The sequence below is a fragment of the Taurulus bubalis genome (assembly GCF_910589615.1).
Source record: "Taurulus bubalis genome assembly, chromosome: 3".
Classification (NCBI taxonomy): domain Eukaryota; kingdom Metazoa; phylum Chordata; class Actinopteri; order Perciformes; family Cottidae; genus Taurulus; species Taurulus bubalis.
In genome coordinates this window covers 37,560,899-37,587,310 of record NC_136591.1, presented here as the reverse complement: position 1 = coordinate 37,587,310, position 26,412 = coordinate 37,560,899, and the positions used below count along the sequence as shown (strand labels likewise).

The 26,412-nt window shown below is 40.0% G+C and overlaps 2 protein-coding genes across 2 annotated transcripts; both read right to left on the bottom strand.

Annotated features, from left to right (window-relative positions):
• Positions 1-133: 133 nt before the first annotated feature.
• On the bottom strand, positions 134-5,912 carry LOC306734608 (zinc-binding protein A33). Its single transcript, XM_079215969.1, has 13 exons — positions 5,756-5,912; positions 5,379-5,608; positions 5,131-5,235; positions 4,534-4,629; positions 3,436-3,669; positions 3,202-3,349; positions 3,022-3,069; positions 2,765-2,791; positions 2,613-2,677; positions 2,417-2,527; positions 1,241-1,359; positions 388-484; positions 134-294 (listed from the first exon to the last, which is right to left on the bottom strand). Exons 1-13 carry the CDS (start codon positions 5,772-5,774, stop codon positions 142-144), a joined length of 1,452 nt encoding a protein of 483 aa, XP_079072095.1. The 5' UTR covers positions 5,775-5,912; the 3' UTR covers positions 134-141.
• Positions 5,913-12,527: 6,615 nt separating this feature from the next.
• LOC306734473 (circularly permutated Ras protein 1) lies at positions 12,528-24,414 on the bottom strand (the record flags this gene model as incomplete). The annotated part of the gene is made up of 18 exons (XM_079215830.1): positions 12,528-12,689; positions 13,340-13,433; positions 13,772-13,912; positions 14,315-14,426; positions 14,557-14,669; positions 14,872-14,978; positions 15,575-15,659; positions 15,749-15,876; positions 16,481-16,562; positions 16,667-16,818; positions 17,331-17,420; positions 17,553-17,597; positions 17,861-18,058; positions 18,222-18,307; positions 18,386-18,469; positions 18,557-18,742; positions 20,770-20,821; positions 24,280-24,414. The coding sequence occupies 18 exons, from the start codon at positions 24,412-24,414 to the stop codon at positions 12,567-12,569; spliced, it is 2,013 nt and encodes a 670-aa protein (XP_079071956.1). The 3' UTR covers positions 12,528-12,566.
• Positions 24,415-26,412: the final 1,998 nt, after the last annotated feature.

Here is a 26,412-nt window from a genome sequence, read left to right as displayed (position 1 = left end):
TCAAAATCAAAATGCCTCATGTATTTATAAACTATTTACAGTCAGATAACATATAACATTTAAAGAAGCCAACAAAGAGTATTTATATTTTAAACAAGTTTTTTACAGGGCAACTAATAAACGCAGCGTCCAGGTGTTGCGTCACTCCGCCATGTTCACCGGCGTGATGGTCAGCGGCCGGTCGTTCTTCCCAGACTTGTTGGTGCAGGGGCTGAAGAACGGGAAGATGCATTCGCTGAACGTGTCCTTGAAGGTGTAGATGTGGACTTTGGCGTCGACGTTGTAGAAGGAGACCTGCGGAGCCGAGAGGACGACACGCGGCGGTCAGACACGCGGCGGGAGACTCAACCAGCCCACGGTCATTGAATGAGGTTTCCCATACTGCACCTGTCCTTTCTCAAAGTCCACAAATATCCCGATCCTGTGGGGGCAGAGGTTCAGATGCACGTCTGTGGAGGGCTCACTGCGAAACGCGTACCTGTCCCTGAGGAGGGTTGAAAGGAAAAGAAGAGGAAAAAGACAATTACATGAACAATCAATCAAACTTTGGTTTCAGACTCAAGGTCCAGATAGTACAAACACCTTAAGTAGAATCAAATACATACAAAAACACACTTAAAATACATAGAAGGCACTAAACACACTGCCTTATTTATTTTACCACACGTATGTTACATTATAATATCTATATTTTAAAATAGATATATCATGCTCACTTCTCTATGGAGTGTTTGGATACCTTCACATTATTTATAAAAGTACCTGGACCTGCTTTACAATAAAAAAGGACATATAAATCTGACTTTCTACAATATTCTAATGGATTTCATGCCAAGATTTATTTTTCTTAAATTGAAATAAACGATGCTTTAGATGCTGGGAAGATTAAAGCTGCATCAGTTAACTTTCTGGCCACTAGAGGGCAGCAGAGCAAACCGTTAACTGTTGTCACTGACAGACATCATATTTTTTAAGCCTCAATTTGGACATGCTGGCTGCTGCCATCTTGGTTTCTTTTTGGTACCAGAAGAAACGTGAGAAGGTGGAAGCTAAGTGCAACACAATGATGAATACAAAAAAAAAATTCAACAACAAAAAAAGTGACTTATGTGGCTCTTTAGCTGCTAACTTTGTCTGTCTACTTTGTCTGTGAGGGTTTTGGAGCTTTTATTTAGCTGGAAACACGGCTGATGAGAGTGGGATTGTGGGTAATTAACTGGTGACTGACGGCAGAACTCACCCGCCTCTCAGACTGAGGAACCAGTATCCGTTGCTCGGGCTAACTTCAATCTTCCCCTTCCTGTTGATCGACTGACTGGCGACTCCAAGGTCCCAGTCGGTCTTCCCGCCCACCTCCACCTGCTCACAGGAAGCAGGACGATAATATTCAGCCAAACACTCAAACACATAAAAGGCTGGAAGGACATGAGTCTAGCAAAATTATTATCTTGTAATCATTTGTAATATATAATCTGATATTGTGTTCACTGGACACAACAGCTATTTCCTACTCGTAACATTTTTGACGGATTTTCGACTGCGGAGATAATAATGTAACTGCTGTCAACGTCACAAGAAATAAAGAAAATAATATATATCAACCTTTTTGTGAAGACAAAACAATTTACGAAAGAAATACATTGAATTTAAGGGGCGATATACCACAGGCATACATAGTTTATCTTCATGCACTGCTCAAATATTTTAATTTTGGTCTAATTTGGCTTCCATGATATGTCCTCTTTCAGACTGATGAAATAATCAAAAATACACTTATATCATGTGTAAATTTCCCCGAAATTCACCAAAAGTTAGAATTAGAAAACAGGGTTCATACACATTTTACCAATGACTTTTCCATGACTTTAAACCAAATTTCCATGACCAAACATTTTGTGAAATCTGGGTGTAAACAGTAAAAAGTGAGTAAATGTAGTATTTAAACTAACAATGAGAATACAAAGCATACAGTAAACCTTAAATGACTCGAATGAATGAGACAATAGTTTGATTAAAAGAATAAACAATTATATAGATGCCTGTATGGATGCCTGCTTATATTTTGAGAGTCTTTCTTTTAAAAGCAAATTAATTATTTCAAACTCAGCGTAAATGAACGACATGAACACATGAATATAACACATTTACATGACTTTTCCAAAATTTGGGGGATTTAATTTTTTTAAAGAACTTTTCCAGGACTGGAAATAACCATTTCAAAATTCCATGACTTTTCCAGGTTTTCCATGACCGTAAGAACTGAAGAAAGCAACTGGGAAAAATCTGTTCCATTTTGACCCTATTCACCTGTAGCGAAGCATATCTGCCTTTCAGCAGAAACACAACGGCAAATACCAATAAATGTCTGCGTCAACGAGCAGCATGTCTCTCCTTCCGTGCCGGATAGCGCTCTCACCTCCCAGTAGTGCCTCCCAGAGGAGATGGCCTCCCTCCCGATGACACACACCACTCGGTCGAACCTCTCCGGGTTGTCTGGAAGCGTCTGGTGTTGATCTGTGCACCTCACCTGCAGACACACGGAAAGCTCATCAGTACCCAACCCTCCTCGTCGTTAATACATCTATCATATATCTATTTAACGGGCGCCTCACGCTCTTCATGTCGTCCGACAGAAGCAGTCTGGGATGAGCGGTGTTGACGTCCAGAGTCACGTCCACTGTGTCGAGGGGAGAAAGAAAACTGTAAATAAGCTTCATTTATTTCATCACGTCTGCAAGATGTGTCCGTGAAACTGCTTTTGTACCTGCGTACTCCTGAACCCTCCTTACCCCTGCAGAAAAAACAGGATAAAATGTTCAAATAAAGGTCATCATTTAAGGTGGAGTGCTCAAATGACTAGAATACTGTGCATGTTTAACTTGTTAAGGTGGAATGGATAGTCACTCAAATGGTTTGTATGAAAACTTTAAGGTGGACGGCAGATATCCTTCACAGGTTTATGCACTTTTATGAGCCCTTAAGGTTGAACCTATTTAAGGTGGAATGGGAGTGGACACTCACTGGGCTGTAATGGGAACGGACTGGGCGCCAGTGCTGAGTCAGGAAAACCTGGAGGGGAACAACAGGAGCTGAACTTACCATGAGAAAGCAGAATTTCAGTTATTTTTACCAACTTTTTCAATGTTTCAGATCCAATGCTTGAGAGTAAAAACGGACCGTCGTCATTTGCATTCGACGCACCTGTTTCTGCGATTATCAGAAGCTCTTTCTGGAACCTCTCCATCAGAGCTGCCATCGACCTGAAGACGTTCCCTGTTCCCAGGTCAGAGGTCACCGTCACCCCGGACCAGTCTTTGGTGGGTGGAGCACTGGAGAGGATGGGGAACGTCTGGGAAGTGGGAGGAAATATGTTTAAAATAACCCACACAGGTTTGCCATGAGTCGGTACATCATCCTCATTAGATGCTCGCCAACCTTCACGCAGTGGAAGAAGTCATCTGATTGGGCGAGCTCGGCCAGGGCGCTTCCCCTCATCCGCAGTTCCTTGACCTCCAGCTCCAGCTGCCGTATCATGGCGTCGTGCTGGAGAGCCGCCGCCCTCCGGCTCGTCTCCATCGCCTCCATCAGCTCCGCCTGCGAGCGCTTGATGGCGGACACCAGCTCGGAGAACAGGCGGACGCTGCCGGCCGTCTCTCGCTCCACCGCCAGCTGAGGAGGAAGCGAGTTTTTGTTTTTTTTAACATCATTAGCTGCATTGACGTTTCCTTTTAAAGCACAACTCCTGAAATGTGCAGCGTCTGTAGATTCTGGATCAGATTTACAATGTCAGAAACTCAGTGCCAAAAAAAATGCATAAAAAGCTGTTTAGTCCTCCTAAAGTTAGGAATACATATTTCATTTTAGAACCCTGAACCCCCAAAAAGGGGTTAAAAATAAATAAAAACCTTGTTGAAACTAAACATGAAGGAGTCATGCGATTATATGGGTTAAAATAGGAAAGATACACTTATAAACAATATTTCAAGACGCAAGATTAAATGAAATAAAAATTAGAGACAGAATTTAGATCCTCAAATGTTGTGAATGCAAATAAATCAGCATGGAGCCCACTAAACCTCTCAAATAAAGGAATTAAAAACCAAAGAACTATCAAAATAAATACCCCAAATGAGAGAATTAAAACCATTTTTAATAGACTATTATTTGCGTAAAAACCGTGAAGTAACTTTTGCACTGTTTTATGTCTCAGATTCACAACTTGACTTCCCTATTTGTATTTTAATACATGAAAAAAGGCCAGAGATCTAGGATTTGCTTCTCTGTAATTGTTGTGCATATGAAAATAAATGACTTGAAACGTGAAGAACCTAAATATTTGGTGAACCCTAAAATCCTTTCAGGTCAAACCTCATGAATACACCTAAACGTTTGGGAGTAAAAAAAAAAATCTAACAAAGGGATGACAGGAGGACTTACAGGTTTTGCCACACAGCGTGACTATTTACAGGTGTGTGTGTGTGTGTGTGTGTGTGTGTGTGTGTGTGTGTGTGTGTGTGTGTGTGTGTGTGTTACCTCCAGCTCAGTCGCTGACAGTTTGATCTCCTCAATCTTTCGGATTCTCTGGCTGATCGTCTGCTGGATTTCCTGCTCCGACGCGCTCAGCTGGTCCTGCACACAAACAGAGAACACATTCATCAGAACAGGTATGTGGAGCGGATTCACCTCCAGCAACCGCTCTCTGTTCTTTTAGGTCGAGTCACGATTTGAGGACGGCAAATTTCTTGCAGATAGAAAATTCATCAGGATTTTAAAGTCGTCTGCAAGCAATTCTGCTTTTTTGTTTGTTTGCAAAACCTAAGCACAAAAGGCCCAGGGTGGGTCGGGACACCTTGTGCTGGGCTACAATCATAGCGGACTTATAGCAATTATAATAATTAGTAATAGTAATACTTCAGTCAGAGGAAAAACCTTTGTCTGTTTTTTTTAAATACTTTTTAACAAGTTAAGAATACACAAAACTCTCCCAAGTGCACTGCTTTGCTAGCTACCAATAGAAATAAACATAACATGCTAACATAATAATAATAGGCTAAAATTAGCTTTCCAACAAGATGTTTTTGTATTGTGCTTCAAGCTTGTTATTCACTTCAAGCATCCTGGTTTTCCCACCTTGGTTTCCATCCACTCGGCCTCCAGGGTCACTGTGTCGTGATCCTGGTGGCCCTCCGTCTCACACTCAGGACAGATGCATACTCCATCCGTCTTACAGTAAATCTGAAATCAGTGAGAGAGCGTTGCCCTGTCGAGCCTTAAATATGTCTAGAAAACATAAACAGCTGCATTTGTTGACAATAAGACTCTGAAAGCCTGGAAAATCAATGACAGGTGGTTTATAATAAAGGTACAAAGCACTGTACCACTATTCCTCTGTGGTGGATCTCACAGATGGGGAGCCTCCTGCCGGTTGCAGCCCCACTCACGGTGAACCTCCTCCGGCCATTGAAGGGTCTGTAGGGCGGCGGCGGCGGATGTCCGGAGGGGCTCGTCTGGGTGGCGACCGGACTGTAGTTCGGTAAGGAAGAAGCCAGTGGGGTTGTGACCGCCGTCGTCAGGATGGACTCACCTTCCACGGTAGAAGAAGCAGGAACTGAGAATGAATGAATATATACTTTATTAATCCCTGAGGGGATATTTTAACTTAAAAGATAATTTGACTGGTAATGATGTAGTTGGTGTTAAACATTGACTGACTGATTGGTATCTTAAACACTAACACCTACTTCACCCGTCTTACCTTCGTTCTGACAGGGCATCGACTGTGACGGTTGTAGCGGCGGTCGAGGCAGCTTCTTCTTCAATTCCTTAATTAAATCGCCTGATGCGCCTCCTCCTCCTCTTCCTCCTCTTTCTCCTCCTCTTCTTCCTCCTCTTTCTCTTTCTCCTCCTTTTTCTCCTCTCTTATTGTCCGCCCCTGCTATCAATAATTTGTACTCAAGGGTAATCTCTTGCAGCGTCCGGTTGATCTGGAGCTCTGGTTGCTTCTGGAAGGTCTTCTTACACAGAGGACACTGGCAAACCTGGGAGTGGATAGATGGATGGATGAGAAAAGAGGAAAAACAAACCATAGACGATAATACAGTTAGAAGAAAGATGGAACTAAGGGCAGACAGAAAACTAGAATTACGGCCTTACTGTTGGATGTTAGATGTTTCTTAGTGCCTCTCTTTCTGAATAAAAACAGGCTGTTGGCTTTTCCGAATCGTCAAAGCGGAGTTTCCCCCCCCCCCCAAACATTGCTGGCTAATTATATCGCAGAGAAAACGATAATGGCCGCTGTGATCCCAAATGCATGCCAGTATGATCGGCACAAATCGAAGGCTTCAATGGTCACATGAAGTCACACAAAGACAATGTACACAAGAACGACAACTGGCGAAACAAAGGAAGGGAGTAGTACAGAGGGAAGGAAAGAAGATAGGAGGGAAAGACAGAGAAGCGGAAGATTCATAAATTTAACCTTCACACATATCTTGAATGACCTCCATGTGTCTCACACTCACGGACCTTACACCCGCCCCAGTATTTGCTGATGCAGGCCATGCAGAAGCTGTGTCCGCACGCCGTGGTCGAAGGGTTGGTGAACACATCGAGGCAGATTGAGCACAGGAACTGCTCGTCTGACAGGAAGCTTCCACATAAGGACATTCTGTGGTCAGCGAGAGAGTAATGTACGGTTGAATCAATACAGACCGGCCAGACACAAGTACAAAACAAGTTATTTGTGTTATTAGAAACGCCCTTTGAAGAAACCATCGTTGCTAATATTCTGAGATTGCTTCCCCATGTACAGAAGTTGTTCCCAATTGTTTTTGTTGCTGTCATCCTCTACTGTTGGCCGTAAGAGGCTGCAGAGGAACCAGAGTGCACCTTATCATGTTTTCTCTACTGGAAGGGCATCCACGAGTGCACCTCATCATGTTTTCTCCACTGGCGGGTATCTAAGAGTGCACCGTATCATGTTTTCTCCACTGGAAGGGTATCTAAGAGTGCACCTCATCATGTTTTCTCCACTGGAAGTGTATCTAAGAGCGCACCTTATCATGTTTTCTCCACTAGAGGGTATCTAAGAGTGCACCTTATCATGTTTTCTCCACTAGAGGGTGTCTAAGAGTGCACCTTATCATGTTTTCTCCACTAGAGGGTATCTAATAGTGCACCTTGTCATGTTTTCTCCACTGGAGGTTATCTAAGAGTGCACCTTATCATGTTTTCTCCACTAGAGGGTATCTAAGAGTACGCCTTATCATGTTTTCTCCACTGGAGGGTATCTAAGAGTGCGCCTTATCATATTTTCTCCACTGGAAGGGCATCCACAAGTGCACCTCATCATGTTTTCTCCACTGTAAGGGCATCTAAGAGTGCACCTTATCATGTTTTCTCCACTGGAAACTTCTCTCGAGCATTAACCTCGGGACGAACATCACACTTTTTGCCACACCACTGGTAAGGTCCAACAGTTTTTTATTTGACCCTTTAGAGGTGGAAACGGTTACATACCAAACAATTTATCTATTGTAATTTGGACCAAGCAATCTAAACAAAGTAGTTGTGTTAAAATGTCGGGTAATTTGTATGTTTTAGATTCAGAGGAAGGCAGTCTTACGAGAGGGAAAGCTTAAATTCTGAATTTAGATAAATGGAAACATTATGTAACACAAACACAGATCACCTCTGTCCTCAAGTGGAGCAAGATTCTTTTTCATCACATTCAGTTCATAAAAACCCTCACAGGCTTGGTTTAATGTTCCAGCAACACTTCTCTTTTTTTACTGGAAGCATTATATTTTAAGTTGGATCATATGAGGCGACACATTTTAAATACCTATGTTTGAGTCATAATTCATTGTAAAAGCAGACAAAAAAAGGCTGGTCTGAGGATGATTTTGTTTGATTATTTCGATGGTGCTGGGTAGTTTTTATGCAGCCGAGATGTGGTACCTGGATTATCTACAGGCTGCAAGAATTAAACACAATAGGAGTAACCAGGCTGACTTCACACAGTGAAGTCGTGTTGTTGCTGGAGGGCATGATGAGGGCACGATGATACTATTGAAAACCTGCACTGATTGGCCCGATTCAAGACTAGGTAGACCACCAGATATTATTATTGTAGCATAGTTTAAGTTACGTGAGCCCTCTTTCAACTGGTATATAATATAAATCAGGATTCTTTTATTTTTGTGGTCATGTTATTAGTACAACCAGGCACACAACAGCTCTTTGGCATGTTCAGAAAACTGATTGATAACATTGCTTTAAAATAAAAGTGTGCAATACACTAGTTTTTCATTCATTATTAAATTTGGCGCATAATGCGATTTATCGCAGTTAATCACAGAAAAATCATGTGATTAATCAGTTACATTTTTTCAACTTTGCCCAACTTTATAAGCTATTTCGTCAAAATGTTGGTCTTAAATTAACATGACGGACTTTAACACAAACCGGGTGAAATAGTGTGTACTTAAAAACGTTTTGTCGTTGCATCACCTTGCCTCTAAATCCCTCTGTAATATTGAGACGTATAGCTCTGAACATCATTACCCTGAAGGAAATTGGTTTGCAGCCAACACCTGACAAATGATAAGCAACATCTTTGTTACAGTGATTCATGTGTGATGATCGGCTATCACACATCAATCACTGTAACAAAGAGACATTCCTTCAACTGAAAGCAACACTTACAGCCAAGATGTTATGCAATTAAAGAACACAAATTGACTGAATTACACATGTAAATACAGTGTGTTGTTGATTCTTACTTTAAATGTTCTAAAAACAACACTCACAGTTTAATATCTTAAACTCTTGAATTTGTTTTCCCCACCTTTCTCAAATGTTTGGAGGAAATTAAAAACATGTTTTCAAATTCAAAGGGTTTAAACCAGGCAATAACCAATCAGTCAATTTGTCAGTAAGTCAACCAAGAGAAAATAAATATAAAAGAGAAAGAAAATAACTAAAAACCTTATGAAACAAAACAAAATAGCAGCCTTACTTTAGTTAACAATGCAAATGGTATGACTTTTGACATTTAAGACCCATATAGTGACATGTGGTAGAAGAGATCAGAGCTATAAGCATTACATATGAAATAAAAGAGTAAAGCTTACCTTTCCTGTTGGTCGGTCTGATTTTAAAATGGCTCCAAAACACTCCAGAAATGTACACACTCTTTTTTCCCGGTCCGTTGTTTCCTGATCTTTACAGGTCGTATCTTGATCGCTCTCACTCTCACTCAGAAAGTGTGTTTGCTTCTTAGGCTGACATATAAAAAGGTGTGAGTGTGTGTGTTTATGTGTATGTGGGTGAAAGGAAAATCACACCACGCCCACTCACCTGTCTGTTTGGCAGGTAAATGTGGCAGGACTGGTTCAGGTACTAACAAATGTTTCCGCCCTCAACCTTATTTCCTATTTTTTTTTACGTTTCTTTTGCCTCTGGCAGGTTTAAAAATACTTTCTTTAGCAATGAAAATAATTCCACTTACACCGACTTCACGCGATAAACATGATTATTCTACAATTTGTGATTATGATCAGTCAAAAAAAAACATGCTTGATATGAGAAATAAAATGTTCTTTATTGCAATTTCGCCATTATTTCTTTATTCACAAAACACTGCATTAAATATGTTCTAATTAGTATTTAATATAATACTGATTGGCTTTAAATGAGTCGCTTGTCACTCAACCCGACGGCAGACACAGCGGACATGTTACTCAGTGGCGTAGCGTCAGTTGTCAGTAAAAAACACTGACGCAGGTCCCCTTAGTGAAGGTCCTGCGTTTGGTTGACTCCTTCACCACCCTTTCCTTTCCACCGGCCATTACAGGATATTTCTGGCTGGCCAAGCGTCGGTATTTGACTCCTTGAGAGGAAGACCAGACTGGAAACAGACAATGAAGAACGAAGAGTCTGTGCTCCACCCTGCAATTAATTACTGGCATTAACCTTTATGATTATAGCTGCATTACATTCCGAACATTGTGTACAGCTCTGCCATGTCACGAAGAAGAAAAGGAGCTCCTCATATCGTGAGAATCCAAACCACGGTCTTGTGTGTGTGCTTTTTTTGTGGCGTTGTGACGTTGTTTGTTTGCCTTCTCCACATATCTCACATTCCTTTCAGCAAATGATGCGTTCTACCCAGAGAGAGATAAGCTGATTCTTAGACAGCGTGTACCCAAAGAGGATGCTGTTGTTGTTGTTTAACAAAACATTGTCTGAGTAATCACAACCTCTGGCACATGCAAACGAATTTGCTGGGTATGCACTTGCAAGAAAAGGAGTGACAAAGGTCGGCGTGGATGGATGAGTCCAAAAATGCAGGATTTTCATCCAGGAGACTGATGGTAAAGTTAAAGTTCAAATATTTTAAGTTACGTTACTTTGCGTACGCAACGTTGCATACTTAACTACGTAACAAACGTACGTATTTTAACCTAAACCAAAATATTTTCCTCAACCAAACTACACTGTACACACTATACACTGTATGCATGTAACAAGCAGAAACTGACACATGCAAAGCTAACGCTAGTGGAGGGTCACAGTGTGAAGCGCACAGCCTCGGCCCAAGCTGACATATTTGGGTGAGTTGGGAGTGAAAAAGTGTTGAATTATGGTGATTTTGAAATGTTATTGTTTTTACTAAAAACAATTAAATCTAATCGAGTAAATAATACAATATTTCTATCTGAAACGTAGCACAACATATGCTAGTATCCACTAGCATACAAAGTAAATACTCAAGAACCTCATTACCCTGATAATTGCACTACACTACCATGCTTAATCATGCATAAGTATATGTACTTATATCACTTGTGTGTTTTAATTGGCGTGTGATGATGTGCCTCACATAGAATATATAACTTCAGGTACATTTCCTTCACTGTGACTATCTCCAGATCAGCAGTACCATCAGTGCTTTTCCACATTCTTGACGCTTCTGTGTTGTTAAGCCCCGATCCCTGCTGATACTGCGTTAATCGACCATGGAGCCCACACTGTCACTAACTGAACTCCCTGAATAAATATATGATCTGATTTTTGAAGAAAACAAAAAAGAAGCAATTTCAGAGAGAAATCGATTTCAAACTAATTCAGCAGCAAAAACAGGTTAAAAAGCTAAATATAGAAGTCTACAGATCTCAGTGTGAAAGTGTAAAGCTCCAACAGTCTTTATCCACTATTACAACCAAGAGCGTAGAAGAACGCTAGTTATTGATATGCTAACCTACTCTGCTAATGTTAGCTCCACAGGGTTTTACGTAGATACGTACAACAGACCGGCTGATGCTATGATATGATTTGTCAGTCTGCATTCAAGGGGCAGAACGTAGCGAAGGGTCAAAGGCTTATTTACACAACCCGCTGTTAGGGAGCAACATTAGCGTTCATTTGTAGTTCTGTATAAGTTCACCTGTTGAATCTAAGTCCAACATTCACTGTCTTTTAGCTCTGTTTTGGGTCCCCACCAACTCTTGAGGGAAACATCTTTCTCTTTAGCTGCTAAATGCATTTTTACAACTTTTTGCTTTGGGCAAAAATGACACTGTGAGAGCAGTGAGAGGCAACCAAAACAGTAAGGTTGTGGCTTGGACAGCAACACAATGAGCGGAGCCTTCAGGCATATAGAACAGTGTGGCCCTGCCCAACAACTGGTTGCTAAATTAAATGTGCAACTTTACGAGTTTCGTCTTAACACACCATTAGCATTTGCATCTGTTAGCATCCTTTGCATCCCTAAAGAGAACACGTATAACAAGACATAGGACTGAATGTCGTTAACTACCAACACAGCCTTCAGCGACATCGTAAAATGTAATCTCTCTAGGTCACTGTGCCAGGTCAGACGCCACCAAAAACACAGCCAACTAAACAAATAGCAACAAACATAACGTGCATGCTTCTAAATATTAACTTGTAATAAATCATCTGATGCAGGTGTGTCTATGACAAGTCCAACCACAACACAAAAGAAAAGCACAGATGAATACGCATTCAGAGATACAACCCGCTAGCCAACTATTCGTAATGGTGCCAGTGTGCTTGTTTGACGTTTGTGTCGTTATGTAAACAAACAAATATTCAGAAGGGTTATTTAAGGTGAACACATTTTTACTGGGTATGCATAAACATCTTAAAAGGGACAGTTACGCATAAATAATGCCAGAGAATGAGACAATAATGTGACAATAATTATCTTTTTTGACATGAAACGTAAGGATATTTCTTATATATATATATATATATATATATATATATATATATATATATATATATATATATATATATATATATATATATATAACAGATTGGTTTCTCATGAAATAAATGTAATTGCTTTCTGTCTCATTTGTTTGTTTATCTTCGCTGTGAAGTTTTGCGGTTTTCAAGTCTGATCCTTTAGTAAAAGTTTACAATCATAAGTTAACCTTTACGTCATCGTTATATCTCTGACAAACTTCTTCAGCTGTGAGCCAACATGGCTTATTTATATGAAATCAAGTCTCCATATGTGTGGATGACTGATGTATTTACATTGCCTCAGTGAGGACCTTCTTCCTCCTCGTCTTCTTCTGGATCTCACTTGTGTTGCTGCTGACACTGCTGGCTCTCTTCATCTGGTACATTATCTTCGCTGCTTCATCGGATAGAGTCTGCAGGGGGAAAGCAATGAGACATCAGTAAGTAAGGGACACCTATTGTTAAATATACAACATATAATGTGTTAATTAGAGAGCTTTAGAGGCTTACTGTTTTCCATTGTTTCCATTAGAGCTTACATTTGGGTACTTGCCAACATAGTTATTGGGAAAGTAGTTGCATGTCTCCACGACAATGCCTGCAGCGGTATCAGGTGTGGTTGTATTGGAGTAGTTTTACGATTACGGTACATGCGCAAAGTATTGGACCGATGCCCGGTACTGGTATCGTGCATCCTTGGATCCCAGTGTTTATGCTATGCTAAGCTAACTGGCAACTCCTTTAACCACAGTTGGTTTTGCTCAATAAAAAATAAAAAAGGCAAAACAGGGCAGTGGCATTGTTTTCAGAGCTGCACCAAAAACAATTTGCATCCGACCCAGTCCATTAAGATATCTTGCTCAATTACACAAACAAGACTGCAAACATAGCCTCAAAGGTAATAATAAAGTGAAATAAATCTGATGAAAGAGACAGAAAGTGAATCTTAATTAGTTTATTTTACTGATGAAGACATATTACTGGACCCTCTTTAGTTTAAGGAACAATTAATTTATTGAATATTAATTAATTGCCTTTATTGATAAATTAAGTGCATGATTACCTGGGATTCCGTCGTGATGTCATCACAGATTGTTGTCATGGTGTCCATCCAGTTGCCATATATACTCTCTTCCTGTTGGAAAGGCCTCTGCATACTATGGGGCACACACACACACACACACACACACACACACACACACACACACACACACACACACACACACACACACACACACACACACACACACAAAACAGACTTGTGTAAAACAAACATGTTGATTTAAAAATGTAAACTTTCTATCTTGTGTTGTTTATAATCAGATTTATTGGAAGGCTATAATGTTTCCTTTAAGTTAAATGAACTATGGATCGCTGTCACAACATATGGTCAATACCATGATATCCTGTTATTCCATCTTTGATTATATTAATTATATTTTCATCTCTATCTGGATCGGAGGTCAAAGGGACTTCAGAGGCCAGCGAGTCGTACCTGATTTGTTTGTGCAGGTCTTGCTGTGCTTTCAGTTGCGTCTGCGCCTCCTGCACGCGGCCCTCCATCGTTAAACTGGCACAGAGTTGAGCACAGTGAACGCCGAGCACCGCCATGTTGAGGCTACCGGCCCAAACACGACTTCAGACGGAGGAGAAAGAAAAATACTCTTAATTACACGTTTCTACAAGAACTTTTTCAGGTTTTGTGGCCTGAAAATATCACTTGTATACATAGGCATCCCTATTCTTGTATTCTAAATTTTTGTATATTTTATATTGTATTTTACAAACTATACACTTATATCTTCTAAAGCCCTTTGCAACCTTTAATTTGAAAGGTGCAATATAAATATAACATTTTTTATTATTAATAAAATGACATTCTTTTCAATAAATTACAATGCATTTCTTTGAGGAAAAAAAAAACCTTTTCAAACTTCAATATCTGATCAAAATATATTTATACATTTATTTAAATTAACTTAAAAACCTAACATAGACTTTGGTGTTAACCATGAAGTATTCTAAGTTCAGTCTTCACCTGCAGGTGGCAACCGGTCGCTGTTCAGTAATAACGCGAGTGACTTTTTCTCGGTCTCTTGTCTTGAAGCTCAGCTGCAGTTGGAATGGAAGTGTGTACCTCTGAAGGAAAACTGTCACACACACATTGACATTACTGTGTGTGAGTCCCCACAATGTCAGTGGAGCTGCCGCTACACAGTCCCCACAATGTCATGTATACCAGATACTAGAACATGGTAGCGTTGATTATGTTTGTCTCACCTTCCATGAATTCTGGTTTTATAGCAAACTGGACTGTGATCTCCAGCCCCTTGGTCACGTTCCCTATCTCTCTCACCAGTTTGTGATTGTTTTCATTCTCATAGGGAAAATACCTACAGGAAAAAGAGTTGCATTTTACAGGTAAACATGCAAATTAGTAGAAAAGATATAAATGATTTTGGCACCTAACCCTGCTGATTAGTGACTACTAAAGTGTTAGCATGGAGCACTGGACCAGGGACCTGGATTGTATTGGTGCCTTCGTTGATTTGTATATTTTTGTATGTATATATTTTGGTGTCAGTCACCACTCACACTCCATCAGCAGCAAACACGGTTGCCGTGACTCCGTTTGCAAGTATGTTGTCCATGGAGGCCGACTGGATCTCTGTTGCAACCGTACCGATGCTCACGATGTTCACCTGTGCAGAAGAGGAAGCAGGTTTATAAAATGAGCAAAGAAACAAAGTGTATCTATTCATAACATTTGTTCCCATACTTGGATAATTTGATGCAATCTAGCACTCCCACATTCTACAAGCTAATATTCATAACCTGCTTGGATGGTAGTAGCTTTGCTTCCTGTGATTGCGTTCATGCTCCAAAAATCCTAAAAAATGTGTTTATTTATGGTAGATTATCTTGCTGAGTATCATGAACATTTTTAATTTATTTTCAGCAATAATCCAAAATCCAATGGAAGGATCCCATCATCTTAGGGCTCAGTGTGACGCTAGCTTCCTTGTTGGCCTCCAGTAAATACATCATCCATGTGGACGAATAGCTTAAGAAAACTCCTCCCCACGCAACTTTCTGGCACACACACACAACATTTTTGTCTTAGCACTAAATACTAACATGCAAAATATGCTTTGTTATCTGTGAGCTGTTGTTAAAACATGCAACACCACCATGTTTTTTTGCAGCTGGCATCTCCCTGTGAGTAGAAAATAATATTCCCTTTGGAAGCTTTAGCGGCTGGTAATGTGAACAAACTATTAACCGCTGCTAGTCTCACCCTTCCTCCGGTAGTGTCTGCGAGTCTCCCAACGTCTGCCAGGCGACAGTCTGTCCCTTCAAAAGTTATTACCGATATTATAACTCTGGGTGAAGAAAGAGAGTTTATCACACTTGTTATTATAACGTTTGCTTGAATGGGATTGATCTGCACGGTAACGTGGGCGATCCTCACCCATCCCCCACAGCCTGAAGAGCCAGCTGTCTGTAGAAGTATGGAGTGAGCGGAAAGGAGGACGGAGAGGGAGTTTGCTCCATCTCACCCAGTCCAATGTTGGCGCTGCCGTCAGTACACAGAATCACCTGCGGGGAACGCAGAGGATCAGGGAATGTAATTGCATCGTCGTTTATCCCTCCTCTCTTACCGTAGTTAGTTCTGATTCTACTGAGAAAACATGCTGCAGCTACGTTTCACTCTTACTGTCTGGTAGCCTCTAAAGATCTAAGTCTGTAAGTACTTCTCTATGAAGCATGTAAATATCTTTCATTCTCTGTGTGTTTATCATTTTAGTATAACCTTTGTGTTGTATAGATGCTAATCGCGATTAGCATTTCTGCATTGACGTTAACGTTAAAATTAGCTTAGACGCTAACTGGTCAAGGGAGTCTTTACTTACCTTTTCTGGCATAATGGTTGTATATTCATGTGTGTGTATATGTACTGTTTGTAAGCTCATTTCATGTTCTGTTTCCACAGTTTTACAAAATCAAGATTCTCACTAAAAACCCTAAACTCAACTACGGATTTCTGGGTCTTTATTTTATGGATCTGCTGTTAGCTATCTGCTAAGCTAACGTCTAGAAGCAAGAGCAGAATAGACTCCATTAGTCTGCTTGCCATTTATGTCAGTCCCAAAACAATCTATATAAATACAAATACAGAAAAAGCAGAAGAAAATAAACTCACCTTTGACCCGGGATACCTCGACGCCATCGCTACCGAGGCCAACGCTGCAGGACCAAGACACGTAGCGCCTTGTTCCTTGAGGCTGCATCCACAGAGATATAAAAAAAAAAGTTATGTACCATATAGATGGTATTTTAATTAATAATTAATAGAAGCAATGTGGAGTATTTAACTCTGTTCACTTACTCGTTGACCCTCTGTACTAGTTGGGGGTACGTCTCAGCAATACAGTGTGGGATGCTATAAGCCACGCCCTGTTGCCATATATGGTCGTAGTCGACCAACGCCCAGTCCCTGAGAGTGAGAGGAGTACCAGTACCATCACCATATATTACAACCTGTAGAAACAAAATGTGTATTTAAGGATGCCAGTGTTTCTATTAGACTTTAAAAAGATGAACTGCACATAAAACATAAGACAAAAATGTATTTCATTCGCAAATACATGCAACGTCCAAACAATTTATCAGTTACTTTATTTTTCACATTAAGCCTCCTCCATAATGAATGCAAAAGGAAATTAAGGTAAACCTACAAAAATGGGGTCACAAAAAAAAGAAGCAAAAAGGACAATTTTTGGGTTTGTTTTTCTCTTTCATCTCTTTTATTAACCCTCACTAGGTTGGGAACCACTGCTCTATATAGTCTGGAGTGAGCCATTGAAGTAACTATTGGATTTTTCAGCATTTTGTTAATTTAATAACATAAAACATAATGAAGTAAAATTAATTAAATCCATACTTAAACGATGTAGTGAAAACCAATTTTTTTTTTTTAATTTACTCTTTTTTTAACCCTTGTTCTGTCTTCATAAACAACTTTTGAAAATGGAGAAAATAATGCCTCCTACCTCATCGTTGAAGGTGACCAGCGCCACCCTCCTGTGGGGGGACTGCTGCAGCAGGGACGACAGCGCCCCCTGGAGGGCGTCCTGGATGCCCTGTGAGAAGAAACAAAACAACCAGCAACAGCCTTTTAACAAAAAATATACACACACATACATACATATATATTATTATTATAATAATTTGTTAGGCGTAATGGGTAAAGAAACAGCAAATTCAAACCTCACCTCTAATCTGGATATGTAAACTGGAGATCCACTGCTTGATATAACCTGTTAGGAAGATGATTCGCATGACATATTTCTTCACATACATTTTTTTGCAGATAATTTTGTTTAGATGGTGTAATAAATGCAGGAATTTACTTTGAATGGAGCATGTTTTACATTAATGCATTGGTACTTTTGAGTAAGTAAAAGGAGCTGAATATGTCCTGTATCATCACACACACACACACACACACACACACACACACACACACACACACACACACACACACACACACACACACACACACACACACACACACACACACCTCTGCAGTGACACTCATGCTGCCAGAAATGTCCACACAGAACACCACCAGTGTGTCCTCCAGGTTCTGGTAGTCGTCGTCGCTCTGAGTCGGCAGGTAAAGGTCGTCGGCGTGTGCGTCTGCGCGCCGGCCGACACACACTCCCCTCACGCCGTCGTTCACGGCGTTTTCATATCTGCAGAACTCACACACCCACACCTGAACCAGAGGGAGGGACGGGGGAGGAAGCTTAACGTTCATCTCATTTTGCGGCTCGCAAAGAGAAAGAAACAGAAGTGACGACAGTGGAGAGAAAACAAATGCATGGATTTAGAGAAACCATACGAGTGCAGGAAGTATTGTGAAATCATTTTCCACTCACGTTCCTCTGTATAGAGCTCAGACATGACAAGGCAGCACTACATTTCCCACAAACCACTGGGCTTTGAAAACTCTCCAGGCCGGAGGCTGGTGAGAGAAGAAGGAAAAGAGTTATAAAAACAACAACAATGCAACAGGTGTGTGTTTGAGGTCGCGTCCTCTGACCTCGGCTCATGTCGACCAGGTCTCCGATGTTTATCGAGACGACGTTGACGTTGGCTTTCAGCCGGCTTCCTCCCTCCTTGCCAACTGATGGAACACGGCAGAGGAATGAGAAAAGGCCGAGCGGTGAATGCAACTTTGAAGACGCTCACGATTCAGCAAACGGGGCCTCACCTCTGGGGGGGACGGGAGGAGGGAGGGAACGAGGAGCGACGGGAGGAGGGAGGGAACGAGGAGCGACGGGAGGAGGGAGGGAACGAGGAGCGACGGGAGGAAGAGAGGAGGGAAGAGGAGGAAGAGGCAGAGAGGCGGGCCGAGGCTTTCTGAGGCGACGAGGAGGCAGCGGAGGAGGAACTGGGCCTGAAGGAGGAAAAGAAAAGAATAAAACACTTTAAATAAAATGATTTAACCTGATTCAGTTTCATGAAGCTCAAAGAGATCCGGGTTTAGTTGGTCTTTCTTTTTGTTTGAACCAGATTGAAGTATTTCAGTACTATTTGGACATACTTGTACTTTACTTGAGTATTTTTTTATGAACTGTAATCTGAAGAGAAAGTGTGTAACCCTAGCCCTAACCCCTAATCCTATTTATTGTTTGAGTTGTGTTTAGAGGTTGTACATCGGGATTATATATTATTGTAGCCCTGATTTTTATGTTTAATTTGATACCTAACATGTTTTTTTTTTTTTGGGGGGGGGAATTATACCATGATTTTTTCTTGATTTTCTTGATATAAAAAGGGCCCCCAATTGGGGGACGCTATGGCTCAACAGGTTAAAAACCACGATGTTTCCCCATGTCATGAAAACGTATCGCTTGTCATTTTTACGTCATGAAACGACTGCAGTTTAAGACGAGAAAACCATTTATTTAGGTGTCGAAAAAAGTCAAGGTTGGGCATAAAATAAGTACGGAACACAACATAGTGTGTAGTAGGGAAAGAAGCATCACAAACACTTTAAAAACACTTTAAAATAACTCTTTGGGACACGAACACGGGTCTCCTGGTTGAAAGTGCCGTGTTTGTAGAAGTCTTTAACTTCAACCAACGTGCAAAAAGCAAGAATGCCGTTCTTCTTTATACGATTTGATGCAGTACTGTTCTACTCCTTTACCCAGTAGTACACAAAGTATACATAATCGGCTCCACACGTGTATTCATCCGTGGTTTAAAGGGGACATATGATCACATTTGTACTTTTGTGTGTACATGTACTTCATGATATGTCCGCTTTAAAACAGAATATTGGAATTATACTAAAACTTTGAAAGGAGCCATTTTGCATAACGATTACTTGAGGTGCGTTTTGCTGACAGTATTTTTAGATGAGGTATCTTTAGATCTTCCACCGCCTACACGACGGGTGAAATAGGCGCATCAGCGATGAGAATCGATACAAAAATACCAGATGTATTTATAAATGTCTCTTTCTACATCACTGTCGCACTTTTTCCAAGAGTTAAATGAGCATTTTGTCGCCTTAAATTCACGACGGAATAGTAAGAGTAATTAAAATGTTCCGACAACCTTTTTGCATGTGAGGACTTCCCCTTGTTAAGTAGCTGTCAGCACAACTCCTACTCACACATCCCACACACACACACACACGCACACGCACACACACACGCACAGTTACTTTTTACCGTTAACATGCTTTCCTGTTATTTCCCTGCAATACTCTTGAGAGCGTGATGAACAGAGAAACAACAGCTCCGACACGTTGGCCTTAATGAAAGCTGAGTTTTGGTGCAAATGTGTGTGAAAGAGAGAGAAGAAGAAAGAAAAAATAAATCACCTTCCTGTTGTTTATCAGCCGCTTTGTTGTCGTTCTGCTGCTTGATGAGAGAAACACCTGTGGATTCTGGGAAGATGAGTTCATTAGTAAATAATAATGTATGTTTTCAGTTGAGAAGGAACGTCAATAACACAATTAATCCAGTTGGAATTATCCGACTCACTCATCCATTTTACGCAGGAAACATGCTCTTATTTTGAAATTAAAGCGACATAATCAGAGAGCCGAATGCACGACCACGTGCACGTAATAAGCTTTTAAGGAAATAATTAAAACATCAACTTCACGACATAAGCACGGTTCATTGGTAGCAAAAGGGCCACGGGGCTCTGAATGTCTTCAGATGTCTGTCATTATCAGGTGTGACAACAGACGCAGAAGTTAAAACAACTTCCATGCATTGATTAAACTCTGAATTTGATCTGATTAAATCCGCCGGGGGTTAAATGTTAAAAACGGGCTAAAATGGCGCATTAAACTCAAAACGGCTGACTTCCTGTTGGGTTTCCGGTAAACCCTCCGAGAGGCTGCTTCTGAAAGACAGCCGGAACGTTGCAGTTATAAAACAAGATGGATTCCACATCACTCACCTGCTCCCTCGGGCCTCCAGTTACACACCACATGACTGCAGGCAAACTCCATCTGAGACACAAACGGTTGATATTAATTAAAGTATTTTTTTTTACAAGACTTCCCTGTGAACTCGACGTGCAGTCACCAGGCAGCGCCCGCTTCGTGGCATCATACGTTGTTACCGTGACAACTGCCGCCTTGGTTTGGTTATTGTTCTCGTTAACAGGTGGCTCAGTAAAACCATGAGAGCAAACATTTCCTGTTTGAACAACTGCGACGGAAAAGAGAACAACATGGGGAGAACTGGCCAGTTAAGGGTTAAACGTTAATACTGTATAATATAATATACATATATATATTATTTTATGATAATAATGTAGTAGCATAGTACATATAGCACAGTGATACTCAATTTACTGCACAATAAAAATAGATAAGTTCACAATGGAATTATTTTGATTGTTATTTTAATGTAAACGAGGATCCAGAGTGCATTAAAAAGAAACATTAACATAAACTAGTAGATACAACAAGTGTTATATATACAAATAAATTGGGTTCAGGCCCAAATACTAGAAATCTGAATGTATATTTCACACTAACTGAGCCGTGTGCAAACATATCCTTGGAAATAAATACCATATTGTCTTAAAGGGGGGAAATATATATATATATATATAATATAAATAAATAAAATGTTGGGACATTTTATGAACGTAAAGAAATGACTGATTTGCTCCTGTGTTGCACCTTGCGTTATGACGACTGTATGGTGGGATGATGGAAGACAAATATAAAAAAATATTGATTTTCATATATTAATTATCTTTTATTTGATGATTATTCTATTTCTTTTTTTCTCCAAAAAATACATTTATGAATTCTTGTTTCGATATGTCTTCTCCAGGTTCACATACATATATACAACTGTATTGTTTATCATAATTTCTTGAAAATCGAATAAAGAAAGTGTTAAAGACTAAAGAATGAGAGCTGTTCCTTGTGTCTCTGTTCAGAGCGGTTAATGTTTATGAATGACACCAACATGGGAGCGATCGCACGGTGGGAAAGGTTCAGGATATGTTTAGAGAAACATCTTTTTTCATGCACTGGTCAATTTTGAGATTTCTATAACATGTTTACTTTCAAAACATCCAAAATACACATTTAGATGTTTATCTTACTGCTTTGTATATTGACATCTGTGGATTTCTCCTAAGTTAATCAAAAGTTTCGATAAGATGACTTGAAATGCAAAATATTATTTAGTGTAAGTGAGTTAACACTTTTTTAAAATAGTTTTCAGACATGCATAACTACGAAGGAGTATAAAGGCCATAGCAGGTAAATAAATACATACATAGTTAACTTAATATTTACCACACAGACATGAGTGCTTAAAGCAGCAGATATTCACACAAATCCACTTCAACTGTGCGAGAAACAAACTGATCTTGTGACTTCCATTTTGTTTTTTAAGTGCCTTCAGTCACTTTTATGACAGCAGAACAACGTCACACACTCGTTGTGTTAAAGAGTTTTGTGTAAATGTCCCATCTGTTGTCTGGATATGCTACATTTTCACACTTTTTAATTAATGGCATTTTAAAACAGTGTTAGTTTCTTCAAATAGAAAATAAAAGTGAACGGTACACACACACACACACACACACACACACACTGACCATTAACTCCCATACTTTCACTGGGAGCACAAACACACTCTTTACAACAAGAACATAATTACCTTTTGTGTTTGTCGGCGCACAGCTGGCGTCGCTAAAACTGAAAGCAAGCGTTTGGAACGCAGCAGGTTATGAATATGAATGTGTGTGTGTGTGTGTGTGTGTGTGTGTGGGCGTGTTCAAAGTCTACATCGTGTGTCAGGAAGTCGGCCCTCGGTTGCCGGTCGAGAGAAAGAGAGAGAGAGAGATGAAAGGGATAGAAGAGGTGAAAGAGATTAAGACTCTTGATCATAAACAAACTCACACATTTCTGTGTAAAAACACACTTTTATCATTTTACTTTTATTTATTTAATATGTTGAATTAGTTAGAACAGTGTTGTAACAAGAACGTACAGCAGTTGTTCTAACGCGAGAGAAACAAATGATGAATTATTATTATTATTGGACACTTCAGTTCTGACCATTATTTAAAATAATGTGTCAAATCATCAGGTTTTTATTTATTCATATTGTCTAGTTAAAGTGACAAACATCACCTGTGAAAATCTAGTTATTAGATAGTTTAGTTTAGACGTATTGTTCTCTGTGGTATTTCATTAGCAGTAACAAAGAATGGTACATTTATGATCTAACAACTTATACAAAACTCTCCTGCCACCGTTTAACTAAATACTGAAGCTTGTTAAGTGAGAAGAGACGCCGATTTGAAGTTGCAACCCAGCAGGAAGTGTTTTAATTAATGACCACGAGGCAACATTTCAACAAGTCCAAAGTATCAGAACTTTCAGAGTATTCTTAAAGTGTAATTTCAGCCCTCATGGATCACTTCCCACCAACCGGTCGTTGAAACACAAACAAAGCCCATCCGGCTTTTTCAAATATGCTATGTTCTGTTGGTGTCTCACAGGAGAACTGGTTCACTCATTTGATTCACTTCGGTTGGGTCACGATAACCGTTTGGCGGGAACACAGGATTCCTGTAAACGGGAAATGTGTGTACTCATGACGCAGGAAGTGTTTTTGCCAACTTCAATAAGCTCTAGGAGCTATTTGTTATGAAACATACATAATACTTTCCCTATGTTTCCAAATGTTAGGTGTTCAAACATATGATGCTTTTCTTCAACCAACAAGCTAAAAATCAATAATAACGCAAATTAATTCATAGTTTTTCGACGTCTGTTTTTTTACATTTCCTTGCTAGCTTGTGGGCTTAATTTGAAGGGAAACGTATCACGAAGACCGAGAGGAGAGTCTTGACATGTGTCAAAAGGCACAGACGGATGTATCTGGTAATTTTTCAAAATAAAACATTGGTAATCATTAAAATATACATCTTTTTTAATGAATTCTTTCTGTGTGGGCGGTGGTTGGGGACCACTGCCTTTATTCACACAAATGGGCTCCTCCTCCTCCATTAAAATAATAAACCTGACAGTAGTACAACTTAGAATTTGGACATACAGGTTTTTACAGTTCTGAAACATGTTGTGTGTTTCAGGCGCCCAGCCAAAGCTCTAGATGGGAAAAAAAGAGGGGAAAACTCCCCATGAACTTTAAAACATGCAAAGAAACCTCCGGTAAAAGCTATTCGAAGAGAGATCACCTCTCCTTGATGGTTGGTGGGTTGTGTGTGTGTGTGTGTGTGTGTGTGTGTGTGTGTGGCTGCATTGGTTGTTGTGTCTTTATGAGCACTCGTTTCAATTCTACACCTAAAAAGTAAAATCACTTCACTGTATAGGTGTAGAATCAAGCCTGAGCCCTCAAACAGCCCTCAAGCGGCCCCTCAGCTTCCTCGTGAGAAAGGTCGGTACCACTTCCTTTGTTGCATCCTGGTCACTTGGTCCTTGACGGTTTCCAGCTCCTGTTCTTTTTCTTGCAGAGCTTTTCTGCCGATCTCTATGTAAAGAAAGAGCAAGCCCTTTTCCTCCCGCCAGTCGCTGGCCTTGACCTCCAACTGCCGCTCCGCCTCCATCACAGCCGCCACGAGGTTCTCCTTTTCCGGGTCTTCTTCGGTTCTTTGGAGTTAGCTCGATCGCCAGGGTCTTTTGCTTCTGTTGGAGACGGCTTTCCAGGGCCGCCACGGTCTGTTGGTGGCTTTTAAGCTCAACCTCCCTGTGGTTGACGCCCAGCTCCATCAGGTGCCACAGCTTCGCTTTTTTCTTCCGTAAGTCCTTGTCTTTTTGGAGAACCTGCATTTCTCCTGTCATCGCTCCTCGTTTCGTCTGGATGCTCAACATTGTAAACATTGTAAACATTGTAGCGAGGAAAAAAAACCATAAAATAATAATAAATAAATAATAATAATAAAATAAAATATACATACATATTTTCTTAACTTTTATGTAATGAATTACTATTTTATTATAATACTATCCCATATATATTTAATATTATTATTACTTTTTTATACACCTCTACTTTGTAAGAACGTTTCATGATGTCCCACTTCCTACGATGGAAAAAAAAATAACACGGAAAACAGAATGAATAAAAAAGAAAGTGAATAAAATATACATACATATTTTCTTAACTTTTATGTAATAAATTACTACTTTATTATTATGTGATCCTGTATATTTGTTATTATTATTACTTTTTATACACCTATAATGTGTTACATTACAATACATTTCATTTAGCTGTCGCTTTTATCCAAAGCGACTTACATTTATACACCGTAGACACAACAACAGGCTATGATGTCCCACTTCCTACTCATGTTCATTTTTTTCTAATATAAATATTAGAATGGTAAATGGACCTCTCTAGTCTTCCTACTACTCAAAACAAACTAGTACGATGGAGAAAAAGGCTGAACGCTATAAAGTGATCGCACAGACAAAAGACAAGGAGAGCATGAACACTGAATACACAAATAAGGAGGGTGATGAGACACAGGTGGAACTAATCAGGGCAATCACACAGGCGGGAAACACACAGAGGAATTTCAAAGGAAAGACGAGGTGAAAAAGAACACGCGAAAGAGAACAGATGAATGAAAAGAAACGAAACATAACTAATATAATGGTTTTTACAACCGTTGCGCTCTTATTCTGAAAACTGAAATAACTGGCACCTCCAATAGAATTAAGGTAGTAAATAAAAAGGTCAATGCCTCTTATTAATTCCTTTTATCCTGTGTTTAATTGTTTTGACCCCTTTTTAAAAACAGTTCTTGAACTTTGACACACCCACGATACTTTACCTGTTTTAAAAAACACAGTTTGGTATTTATTAGCGTGTATGCAACAAACAAAATGACATGCAGATCCCTTATGAAAGACAATATCAATAGAGACATATATACGCAATATCAACAAACCCCAAAATAATTATGAATTCCTCTTTGGAACATCAATATACGGTACACACACCCACACCCACACCCACAAAACCCCTGTTGCAGGCCTGAGTCGTAGCTTGGGAGCGCAGAGGCCTAAAACGGTAATGGCCGCTTCACTTATCCACACAAGCAATAAGCAATAAACAAAAAGTGCATGTGCACGCTTTGATAGTACTCACAATGGGAGGCGAGGAAAAGCGGGGTGATGGTCGGCAGGCAGGGTGCAGAAGAAACAGCAGAAACAGTTCTCCATCGTGGGGCTAAGGAGCTTTCCTGGTCCTCTCTCTTTCACAAACGTCCGTCTCCCGAATCACATAAACCAGCTAAGCACCAAGTCCATATGCTGATTCATGACGCTTTAGCAATAGCTTGTCTTAACAACTGGTTTCACATGCAGAGCTAACAGTATAAAAGGAAAGCTAACAGACATGATGCTAATGCTAATATTTATGCTAATTACTATTTATGCTAATTGCTACTCGCTATGCTAATAGCTACCGATGCTAATAGCTATTTATGCTAATGCTACTCGCGATTAGTCACACAACATTGTTTTACACTATAACATTTAGTCAAAGTATAGAAAACAATAAACAACTTGTATTTACCGCTTGTATATCACATAAA

Bases quoted from the DNA above. Each gene is read 5' to 3' on its own strand.
- LOC306734608 (XM_079215969.1), bottom strand. The intron at 3,670-4,533 runs GTAACACACACA...CTTCCTCCTCAG, and splicing joins TGTCAGCGACTGAGCTGGAG to CTGGCGGTGGAGCGAGAGAC. The intron at 3,350-3,435 runs GTTGGCGAGCAT...CCCACTTCCCAG, and splicing joins ACTTCTTCCACTGCGTGAAG to ACGTTCCCCATCCTCTCCAG.